This window comes from Magnolia sinica, chromosome 11 (assembly GCF_029962835.1).
Source record: "Magnolia sinica isolate HGM2019 chromosome 11, MsV1, whole genome shotgun sequence".
Lineage (NCBI taxonomy): Eukaryota > Viridiplantae > Streptophyta > Magnoliopsida > Magnoliales > Magnoliaceae > Magnolia > Magnolia sinica.
In genome coordinates, this window is record NC_080583.1 from 10,256,968 (window position 1) to 10,269,698 (window position 12,731).

The 12,731-nt window shown below is 43.4% G+C and overlaps 1 protein-coding gene across 1 annotated transcript; it reads left to right on the forward strand.

Annotated features, from left to right (window-relative positions):
* Window positions 1-8,272: 8,272 nt before the first annotated feature.
* Window positions 8,273-12,528, forward strand: LOC131218789 (leucine-rich repeat receptor-like serine/threonine-protein kinase BAM1). The gene is made up of 2 exons (XM_058213590.1): window positions 8,273-10,992; window positions 11,957-12,528. Exons 1-2 carry the CDS (start codon window positions 8,349-8,351, stop codon window positions 12,409-12,411), a joined length of 3,099 nt encoding a protein of 1,032 aa, XP_058069573.1. The 5' UTR covers window positions 8,273-8,348; the 3' UTR covers window positions 12,412-12,528.
* The last annotated feature ends 203 nt before the right edge of the window (window positions 12,529-12,731 follow it).

The following is a 12,731-nucleotide window of genomic DNA, read 5'->3' on the forward strand; positions in this document are numbered from 1 at the left end:
GATGTCGTTCCGCCACATACTTGCCTGGTCTCGTGTGGTTTAGTCCACTGGCTGACTCACTTAGTTTGTTAACCTTGTTTGCTCACATATGTATGGAAACTGGAACACCCCACCACCATTGTAGCCCATCATACCGGATGGAATATTGATCCACAGTCTCATGAGCCGGGTATGGTGGAATGAGACATTATGTCTGAGCTGTCGGCCTACGCTGGGGTGACGCGCCTCCCCGTAGTGACCGCGAGCAACCCTACATTCAGCACCCCCCATGTGCTTGAAGTCGGGGATGAGGGAAACCCGACGGGGTCAAGGATCGTGGGGTCTCGGCCTCACACATTGGGGGGTCTTGGCCTCGCAACTAGTTAAGAGCATTTGATACGTGGGGTGTATCAGATTCCCAAATCTGCTGGATGAATGGACTTAACTAAGAACCCGGTTAACATCATCATTGCATGGCATTAGCTAGGTTGGCGACTCGGCAGTCGAGGTCGCACTGAGGGAGTGTTGTCATACGTGAGCGTTATATGAAGTCGCTCGAGGAAGTGTTGTGGGGAGGGCATACATTATATCATCCTGCATGCATGCGCATTAACAAGACAAGATAGATGTTTATGATTGATTGTTTTTCATTAAATTCTTATTATAATTAATGCTTGTTACAACTTATGGCTAATAGCACCCACTGAGTTGATCACTCACTCCCACTCTGGGACGGTGTTTTAAAACACCAACCAGACCCGTTCATAGATGCAGGTGATACAGACTTCGTGGAGCCTGGCGATGCGAGCCTTAAGGAGGAGGACGAGTTCTCTTACTTTCAGCCGATGTACGGGCCTTCTTCAGACCTGTAGATGACACGCTGGATCGCTGCGCAGAGGGCTCAGTTCTATTCTTTCTGGACATATTATTCTTTTGTGATTTTGTTGGGTGATGACATGTGCGCCCCTTTATTGGTCATGTATATGTGTATATATATACATATGCTAGTTCTCTTTCATTTTAGTCGACAGGTGCATTTGTGCTTCATGTTCCAAGAACTCCAGGCTGCGCATTTAACCTGATTAAATGCATAGTAAGAAAAATCGGTTATAAGTGACACCTGGGAACTCGGGAGTCGAGTGTATGCACGACCTTCGATTTTTAGGGTGTTACACAGGTCCAACTCAATCAACCATTGGGCCTAAATATCAGGCCCAAATCCAGCTCATGTGCCACAACATGAAGCCCAAATCCAGCCAGTCTAGTTGCCACTGGGACGAGGATGGACTCTATTGGCAAGAGGACCGGGTGCATTTTGTAGCAATTAAACTCTAGAACGTCTCAATCCAGACCGTCAAAATCGTGGATACCACTGTGGATGGCCTGTGGTGGAAAAATCAAACCTATTAGATGATTTCATCCATTTGATTCTTCCAGGTGAATTTCGACCGTCGAATACTTGCTTTATAACAGTCTCGTTCCTGTCCATCGATCAGATGGGCAGGATTTCTCGATGAGAGTGATTTTATTGCAGTGTGCTATCTATAATAAGACCTATGATTTGGATAGTCTGGATTAACTTACGTGCACGCGATGAACAGTGGATAAAACCCCACTAATTAGCTTTGGAAGATCAGCGACGGATCGCGTAGTGGGGAGCTCACCACGCTACAGCGTGATACGGGTTCTCCGTAGGGCCCACAGTGATGTATGTATTGTATCCACACTGTCCATCCGTTTTACACGCTTATTTTAGATCATTAAAAAAAAATTGAAAGATATCCAAAATTCAAGAGGATCACACCATGGGAAACAGTGGGAGTTGAGCTCCTAACATTGAAAACTTCTTGGGCCCACAAAAGTTTTGGATCAATCTGATGTTTGTGTTTTCCATTTCATCCAGATCTCTGTAACCTTATCAACAGGATGGATGAAAAATAAAAATCACTGTGGGTCCTAGGAAGGTTTCAGCGGTGGACATCATTATTCCCACTCTTTCCTATGGTGTGGTCCACTTGAACATTGGAAATTCTTCAATTTTCGGTTCGTGCCCTAAAATTATTTTTAAAAACGAATGGACGGCGTGGATAAAGTGAATAATCCACAGTGGACCTCACAGAGTATCCACACCACGCCATAGCATGGTGAGCTCCTCACTTCACAAATAGCGACCGTAGGTGGGCCCCACTTGCAAGGCATTGTTTGAATGGCTACTTTCATCTATGAGGGTTGATAGTGGCCCATTTTCTGTCCACGGTGGACACCTCCTGATATGAAAATCAAGATGATCCACTCATCAACTGGTATAAAACAACATCCGTTGAAATCGACTTAGAGCAACGGTCCAAGAAGTAGTTTCCAACCCATGCTCGAAGGAACGGTGAGGATCTCCGGATCGTGATATCTTTTTGGCATTCGAGCATCTTCAGTGGAAGAATTCTATATGAGTGGTCTGATCACTGTATGGTGGGCCAGACGACGCGAGCCTTAGTGGAGAGCCTTGCTAGGCAACCTCCATGAAAGTAACCCTCATTAAAAATACTAATTACCTGCACGCATATCCATGCAGATCAATTCAGACCGTCCAAATCATGGGTCCCACGGTGGATGTGATATGCCAACCATGGATTGCGATATTTTTACGGGTAATTTCAACCATATCTATTTTCTTTACAACCTTCTGTTTGATGGCCTCCGAATAGAGGGTCAAGATTATTTGTTAGGTATGATCTGGCCAGTGGGCCACATAATGCTGGGATTTTATCAAATACATGCATGAACATATACATTGGGCGTGATGCGCTGCTCACACATGCAAACCTTGCGTGCGTGCGTGCATGATCCAAACTGCTAGTTGCCTCGGCCCACCAAGTCGACTCCGAAACCAAGAGATCAGATGGATTCGCTCATTAGGTGAGCCATGGAATACTTAAAAGAAATGGACGGTTTTCACAAACGAAGAAATCTCTCAAATTAAACTTTCATGTACGGAACATAAGACGATCTGACATGGAAAAATTCTCATCTATGCAATGAAATGATTTTTTCCTCATAATTAACTGTTTAGATTATCATACACGTATTCCATATTACCATTTGTGTGACGAAAGCGCAGTTCCAGTTATCCTCCCTCATGTACGGTTTTCATTTCTAGCACGCGTAATGTATGCGACGCTGTCATGGTACGACATCATATCCTCTAAATCTGTGAAAACTGATATTTACATCCAATTTCTTTAATACAATACACCATTTTCTGTGTATTGGAATCGACACAGTGCCTTTTTACTCTACATCGATTCCCAAAATGAAAAATGGGGGACTGCAAATGAATCAGCTTCCCTCTGCAAAACTCGGAAATTTAAACTCGAGTATATTCAAGAGCATCTATACTCGACTCTTCATTTTCTGCAGCCAGACCATGTTTGAGTAATCCAGGCCGCTCATCCATATACATTTTCACAAGTTATCCGACGAGAGGCCAATCATATCAATGTCCTGGATTACGAGACCATGGGCCCCACTTGTACAAGCTGGGACGCGGTTTGGCTGGTGACCCCAACACCAGCCAGCTAGCTGGTTTCAGAGTTCTGTGGGCCTCACCATTATGCATGTATTCTATCCATCCATTTTTACAGCTCATTTTATGGCATGAGCCCAAACTCAAATAATATAAAACGCTCAAGTGGACCACACCGTAGGTAAGAGTGAGGATTGAACGCTTACCGTTGAAAAATTCTTGGGGGCCACAGAAGTTTTGGATGGAGCTGATATTTGTGTTTTTCCTTTATCCAGGTCTGTATGATCTTATGAACGGCTTGGATGACAAATAAAAATCACTGTGGGTCCTAGGAAGTTTTCAATGGTGGACATCATTATACACATTTTTTTATGTGGAGTGGTCCATTTGAGTTTTGGATATACTCCAATTTTGGGCTATTACCCAAAATGATCTGGAAAACCGTATGGACGGCGTGGATAAACCACATACATCACGGTGGGCCCCACAGTCTCAAACCACGGAAAAGCGTGGCAAGCGCCTCACTAGTCACTACACTGTCTATCCGTGGCCAAAAAAAAAAAAAAAACAGGAGTGCCCTGAGCTACAGGGAAATGATATGGTCCAGCCATCTGAAAATCGTACACATGGAAATGAGATGCATAAATCAGGACCGTTAAATCTAATAATTACAACTATGGATAATAAATGGTTGGAAAACCCAAGAGTAACTGCTTATCAAATCCAGCCAATCAGTGTCCTTCAAATAAAAAATTGGACGGTAGATGCTCATGGTTGAGAAGTGATAAAAAAATAAAAATAAAAATAAGGGGTAGATTTCTCTAATAGGTTAGATCTCTTCGATCAGCGATAATTTTTATAAAACGAATGGTCCCGATTGATATTTATTCCTGCCACGTGTACCATATTTCAGTTCTTTGGGATTCACCGTATCATTTTACTCAAGCCGTCATGCACCGTGCAGAGTAACTGGTATCCCGATGGAGGGTTATGATGGGCTATGATGCCTCCTACTACAGTTATCGTATGTGGTCAGTTCAGACCCAGATTGCATGATGATGATTTGAACCGTTCAGATCATTGATTCTATTCGCGTGTGAAGATGATCATGGAACATTGAAAAGTTATTTGTTCGCGGCTCAAGATTCAAAGGTCATGATCATCAATAAAACGTGAATATAAGATCATGGTTTCTGTATGGTTTAACAAGAAAGTAAACGGTTCAGATGAATCTAAATGCAATACAGAGTGAAAATCGGCCATCACACGGTGACATCGTGCAGGGCAGCGTTAGGATGCAAATTTTGCGAAAAATAATGATAATAATAATAATAATAAATAAATAAATAAAACAATTGCGGGGCCACTGTGATGTATGGTTGCTGTGACATTCATGGATTGGGATTGGCTAGTTATCATGTGGTTATTGGGATTGGCTAGTGATCATGTGGTTGTAATATATGGACAACCATGATGCATGTATTTCATTCATTTTTTATATCATCTTCTTAGTGCTGTATATGAACCGAGTTATCTCAGTTAGCTTGAGTCGGGGTTGAGCTGATTTTTTAAGCTTGAAAAAACTTCCAACTAAGTTTGAGCTTGCTAGAGCTCAACTCAACCTGGATTGAACCGCAATTTGAATGGATCCATTTTGGTGACAGGTTATTTTGATATTGATGTTGCCCAACAAGTGTTTAATGAAATGACTCATCAAAGTGTTGGTTGGTGGCGAGAGAAAGGTATAGATATGAAACAAGTATCCCCGTATCTTGATTTTTATGTTGTCTATTGAGTATTTGATGAAATACCTGTAAACTAAAGCTACTGGTTTACATTCCGTGAAAAATTGAAGGTGTACTCTATATGTTTGAGAAAATGCCATCAAGGCTTGATCTTGGCTTGAGCTGGCGTGAGCTACTGACTGGATCAAGTCGAGCTAGTTAACTAGGCTTAAGGACTAAGCTGAGCTGAGTTCATGCTAGGGTCAACTAGTAGCCGAGGTGAGTTGAGCTGTGCTAAGCTCGACTCAATTTGACTCGTATATGACCTTACATTTATAGTTGGAGCCTAAAAGTAAGGTAGATCCAAAACTTTTAAGTAGACTGCGAGGAAATGGTGTTGATTGAAAACCTACGGTTAAAAAACTTTCATGGGTAACAAAAGTTTTGAATCAAGTTGATATTTGTTTTTTCCATTATCGTTTGTAATTATGGGTATTCAATCACTACCATGTTCGTGTGGTGTGGATAACTTGAGATTTAAGTTTACTTTATTTTTTGGATTATATCTTAAAATGATTTGAAAAAAAATAAATGAATGGCCTGGATAAAACACATGCATCATGATTGGGCCCATGAAGCACCAACCACTAACCACTCAGCCGGACCCCAAACAAAGTCACATTCAGTCCTTCCATATGTAATGCCTTATTAGTATGAAAACAATCCCAAAATCCAAGCAAATTCTAATCTAATAGCTTGTTTGGTAGCCTGAAACCTCATGGATTTGACATTTTTCCAATGCTCATCAGCTAAGATTTGAAGTGATTTGAGGTCAAAGTTACTTAAAATATTTCTTTTCAAACTTCCACATGAAGTTTTGAATTTCTGTCTACGCGCTTTTTGTACAAAAAAGTCTCTTAACTTAAGTTTATATGCATGACGTGATATTAAACTTAAAATTAGAACAACATTAAATATTATTTTAAAAAAAGAAAAAAGAAAAAAAGAAAAAAGGTGAGAATGAAACATCCATAATTTAAATATCTTCATTTTTATCTACTTGTAAACATTTATCATTTAAATCTTCTTTCAGTCCCTCTAAATTTAAATTAGGTGGAGGACCTAATTTTCTTGATCTCTCGTAGAAGAATGATATATTAGCAAAGCATATTTGCTATTCTCGAGATTTGCTCTGATACCCTATCAAACAATCATTTTTTCTGAAGGTTTGAGTTGTCTAGATGTAGTATCTCAATGTATATAAGGGACTTTAACACTCTAATATTGTCTTATATCCATGTTGTCTAGTTGTTTTTAAGTTGAAGCATATGCAAATCTCAAGTGAACCACATGATTGGAAACAATGGAATAATGGTGGAAACATTTCTAAGCCGCACTTAATGTTTGTTTGTCAGCCAGAACTTATTTTCACTCCGTCCTTTTCTTTTAATATGCACACATTTTCACACCCACACACACCACAATGGGTACTTAGACCCATGACCTTAGTATTAAAGCGCTTCTAAGTCTATTTGTTATTTTCACTTGAATGAAGGGAAACTGGAATATTATTTTGATTCAAAATTTTTATTTAACATGACAGCTTCAATCATAACTGTTTTCTATGGTGTGGTCCACTTGAGCTTCCAATTCAAATTCATGTATTGATATAAAACACATACATCACCTTGATCCTCGCGACACCCTAACACATGGACACACCACCACTAGGGTTGTCTTGACAGCACCACCTGATCCATGACCCTATATCTTGGGCACCACTGAGGTGGATCCTGACCGTGGGGGCCATTATGACTTATGTACCTTACATCTATGCTGTTCATCCGTTTTGGTAGCTAATTTTACAGCATGATAGCAGAAATGAAGCAAATTTAAATCTTAGGTGGATCACATCATAGGAAACAATGGTGATTGAATCCTCACCATTAGAAACTTATGTGGGGCCACCGAAATTTTTATTTAACATCCATCCTTTTGATGAGGTTACAAAGACACGAATGAAGATCCCATACAAATATAAGGTCACAAAGACCCGAATGAAGATCCGAATACACATCACAGTAGCCTACAGGGATCCCACGATTTGGTGATCCACCGAAAGCCATACCCCTGTATCTACTACAAGTGCCCGCTGTTCGGGTAACACTGGCCGTTGATCTGTTAAGGCGTGTGAGGTCGTATTTAGGAGTGTTGTTATTTTCTCTGTGACCATCTATACCAGGGCTCTGATCCCATGGTCAGAATCGTCTAATCTCATAGGTTTTCTACTCAGCAAAAACCCACAATTCATTCCTTCATATCAACGGCCTGGATCAAAGAACCATGGCCCAACATGTACAAACAACCGCATCAGGACACATGAGACACTTCTCCATGCGTCAGGACCCTAAAATTCCTCCATTTCCCGCTTTTCCAGATCATCAACTCCGGAGCAGATTGGGTGCTGCCCCGGCATCACCCAACACGGTGCAGCCCTGACCATGGAGCCCATCTTGATATATTAATAGTATATCCACGCCGTCCATCTGTTTTTCCATCTCATTTTATATCATAAACCCAAGATAATTCAATTAAATCATCAGATGGACCACACCAAATGAAACAGTGGACATTCAAAATTAAAATATTTTTGTGGGCAACAAAATTTTTAGATTAAGTTAATATATATTTCTTCACTTAATACAGATCTGTTCGAACTAATAAACAGGTTGGATGTTAAATAAAAATTAAATTAAGCCCTATGAAGTATTTAATATTGGACGTTTAATCATCACTTTTCCTCTGTTATGATCCATATTAGGTTTAAATCTACTAATTATATTTTTGATAAGATAAAATAACCTTAAAAAACAGATGAACGGTGTAGATATATAATAAATAAATAAAAGCGGGCCCTACGATCAGTGCTGCACCATGCCAGGTACCCCGAGACCGCACCTAATCCGCTCCTCATCGAGTCGAGGATCTTTATAATTCCAAAAATTCAAAAAATGAAAAATAATAAAGAAATTACAAAATAAAAACCACACCTCTCACTCTCCATCTCCCCACTCTCACTCTACCCTCTTCTCTCCTCATCTGCAGAGGAAAGAAAAAGAAGAAAAATGGAAAATCCACCCCCACCCCATGTAAAAACCACCCCCAAAAAACTCCTCTCTCTCCATCTCCTCATCTTCCTCTCACTCTTCCTCAACTTCACACCCCCAACTTTTGCTAGAACACCCCACCATCCTGATTACCACGCTCTCCTATCCCTCAAATCCTCCATCACCTCCGACCCTTTATCCGCCCTCGCTTCTTGGAACTCCTCCACCGACTACTGCTTCTGGCCGTACATCACATGCGACTCCACCTCTCGTTCAATCCTGGCCATTGATCTCTCCAATCTCAACCTCACCGGTACTCTCTCCCCCTCCATCTCTCGCCTCTCTAGCCTCGTCAACCTCACTTTATCTTCCAACTCATTTGCGGGCCCCATCCCTCCCTCCCTCTCCCAGCTCTCCAGCCTCCGCTACCTGAATCTCTCCAACAACTTCTTCAACGGCACTTTCCCAGATTCTCTCTCCAATCTCCAGAGCCTCGAGGTCCTCGATCTCTACAACAACAACTTCTCCGGCATGCTGCCGGTAGAAGTATCAAAGATGCAGATGCTCCGGCATCTGCATCTAGGCGGGAACTTCTTCTCCGGAAGAATCCCGGCCGAATACGGCCAGTTTCCGTTACTGGAATACCTGGCCGTATCTGGAAACGAACTCAGCGGCGCCATCCCGCCGGAACTCGGTAACCTAACCAAGCTGCAGCAGCTTTACTTAGGTTACTACAACATCTATGAAGGCGGGATTCCTCCCGAGATTGGAAATCTATCCAGTCTAGTCCGGCTTGATGCTGCAAGCTGCGGACTTTCGGGAGAAATCCCGCCTGATATGAGTAGGATGAAGAATCTCGATACGCTGTTCTTGCAAGTGAACGGGCTGTCGGGGGAGATTACGCCGGAGCTTGGAGAGCTCTGGAGCTTGAAATCGATGGATCTTTCGAATAATGCTCTTGTTGGGGTGATTCCGCCGGAGTTCGAGAAGCTGCAGAATCTCACCCTTTTGAATCTGTTTCGAAACAAGCTGTATGGGGAGATTCCTGCTTTTATTGGGGAACTGCCGGAGCTGGAGGTGCTGCAGCTGTGGGAGAATAATTTCACGGGCAGCATCCCAGCACGGTTGGGGCGGAATGGGAAGCTGCAGCTGCTGGACCTTTCAACGAACAGGTTGACGGGGAATTTGCCCCCGGATCTCTGTTTTGGGAATCGGCTGCAGACGCTGATTGCGCTGGGGAATGCCCTGTTTGGCCCCATCCCAGACACGTTGGGGCGGTGCGAATCGCTGGGACGGATTCGAATGGGAGAAAATTACTTGAATGGGTCGATCCCTGGCGGGTTGTTTGCCCTGCCAATGCTGGCACAGGTCGAGCTGCAGGATAATTTCCTGGTGGGCGGGTTTCCGGAGATGGATTCAATCTCAACTTCTCTTGGGCAGATCAGCTTGTCCAATAATCGGCTTTCGGGCCCGCTACCGGCTTCAATCGGGAACTTTTCTGGTGTGCAGAAGCTGCTTCTTGATGGGAATTCGTTCTCGGGGGCTATCCCGGCAGAGATCGGACTGCTGCGGCAGCTGTCGAAGATGGATTTCAGCAGCAATAGGTTCTCGGGGTCGATCGCTCCGGAGATCAGCAAGTGCAAGCTGCTGACATTCGTTGATCTTAGCCAGAATGAGCTGTCGGGGGAGATACCGACGGAGATTACAGGTATGCGGATCTTGAACTACTTGAATCTGTCGAGAAATCATCTTGTGGGGAGCATACCGTCGTCAATCTCGACAATGCAGAGCTTGACGGCTGTCGATTTCTCTTACAATAACCTAACAGGGCTGGTCCCTGGCACGGGCCAGTTCAGCTACTTCAATTCAACATCATTCCTCGGTAACCCTGGGCTCTGCGGGCCGTATCTGGGGCCTTGCAAGTTCGGCATTGCAAACAACACCCATCAAGCCCATGTCAAGGGCCCGCTCTCGTCGTCCCTGAAGCTCCTTCTCGTGATTGGCCTCCTGGTCTGTTCGATCGCATTTGCCGTCGCGGCCATCATCAAGGCCCGGTCGCTAAAGAAGGCAAACGAATCACGGGCATGGAAGCTGACTGCATTCCAGAGGTTGGATTTCACCTGCGACGACGTACTGGATTGCCTGAAAGAAGATAACATCATAGGCAAGGGAGGGGCCGGGATCGTCTACAAGGGTGTAATGTCCAATGGAGATCAGGTGGCTGTGAAGCGCCTTCCCGCGATGAGCCGTGGGTCATCGCATGATCATGGATTCAATGCTGAGATACAGACTCTGGGGAGGATTCGACACCGCCACATCGTGAGATTGTTGGGCTTTTGTTCGAACCATGAAACAAATCTCCTCGTCTATGAATACATGCCGAATGGGAGCTTGGGGGAAGTTCTCCATGGCAAGAAAGGGGGCCACTTGCACTGGGACACCCGGTACAAGATCGCCATTGAAGCTGCAAAGGGCCTGTGCTATCTCCACCATGATTGCTCGCCGTTGATCCTCCACCGGGACGTCAAATCAAACAACATCCTTCTTGATTCTAACTTCGAGGCACACGTTGCTGATTTTGGGCTCGCTAAGTTCTTGCAGGACTCGGGCACCTCCGAATGCATGTCTGCCATCGCCGGATCTTATGGTTACATTGCACCAGGTATAATACGAACCATCCTAATACATTGATGATTAATGCTTACTTATTTGATGCAATTTGATTCACCATTACTGCTTATTTATTTGCTTATGAATGCTTTAATTCCTAATGTTAGATCTAAGCTATCCACCAGGTGGGCTCCATTATGTATCTGTCTAAGCTGTCCACCAGGTGGCGCCCACTATGTATCTGCCCTGGCGCTGAAGAAGGCTAATGTTTTGTTAGCTGGTGGCCTGTTTCTACCGTGGTTGGCCACCAAATGCGTGGACAAACCTGAATTTCGGGTAGGTGCCTCAGGGCATCTGTGTACATAGTGGGATCCACCTGATGGATGGATGGCTTGGATACTGCACGCGCGCGCGCGCGCGCACACACACGTAGTGGTGGTATGCATCTTTTATTACAATGTGTTGAAAAATCTATAATCAAAGTTGGGTTTTTTCAAGCTCTATTACAATGTGTTATCGATCTTTTAGATATACTACTCTTGAAGAAATTCGGATTTTGTACTCATTTCTAACCTCTATAAGCTCTTGAAGATTATATGGTTTTCTTTGATTGAATTAGGTTTTTAATGGTTGGAATTTACATCGAGAAATTGGGTTTTTGTATCATGATTTGTAGTTGTGTTTGTTCACTCATGATTCCATTGGGGGGGCTGCGTTTGAATGTTCAATTAGATTTTCAATCAAATTGGACTTTCAATAGTTCAATCCAACATAGTAAATGACTGAAGTGGGGCTTAGCCAATCCTTCTTAATGACAAAGCAAAGACTCCAAATTGAAATTGCTATAGTTTGAAAATAGGGTTTTGGTTATCTCCATGAATTGATGATGGTGCTACTTCCACTTCAGTCATTTCCTCTATGATGAATTTGATTGAATTGCATTAAAGTTCAAATTAAGCATCTTAAAGCCTCCTTAATCTCTAAGATCCTAAATTTCAACCAATGCCAATATGCAGAGTATGCATATACGCTCAAGGTCGATGAGAAGAGCGACGTATACAGCTTTGGTGTGGTACTCTTAGAACTAGTGAGTGGGCGAAAACCCGTGGGTGAATTTGGCGACGGCGTGGATATTGTCCAATGGGTTCGCAAGATGACGGATTCGAACAAGGAGGGTGTGCTAAAGGTTCTTGACCCAAGGCTCCCAACCGTTCCCCTCCACGAAGTCATGCACGTGTTCTATGTTGCAATGCTCTGTGTGGAAGAGCAGAGTGTCGAGCGCCCCACGATGCGGGAGGTTGTCCAGATCCTGACCGAGCTGCCGAAGCCGGCTGGGCCTGCGAATGACGATTCCCTGCTGGCAGACTCGGCTGCTGCTGCCACTAAAGAAACCGGCAAAGATCAGCAGCAGCAACAACAAACACCACAACCATCACCACAGTCACCACCACCTGATCTGCTTAGCATCTGAGAGAAATGTGTTCAGTTTCTTATTTGAATTGGGGTGTTTTTCTTTGGTTCCTGTTTTGGGTTTTTTTCCTAACTTAAGCTAAGGCATGGTAAGGTAATCTGTGTTTGAATTCCTGTACAGATGGTTTGGATTTGTGGGTGTTTGTTTTTGATGAGTCAGTTCTATTGAAGTGGCTGTTGTTATGAGGGAAGATTTTTCAGATATGGGTTTGGAAACCTGTGTAGTGTTTTTAATTAGAGAGAGAGAGAGCTTTCAATTTCCAAGACTGGTATTTTCATTGCGGGAGACTGAAAGTTCTTTCAATTTTCAATAGCCTTTGT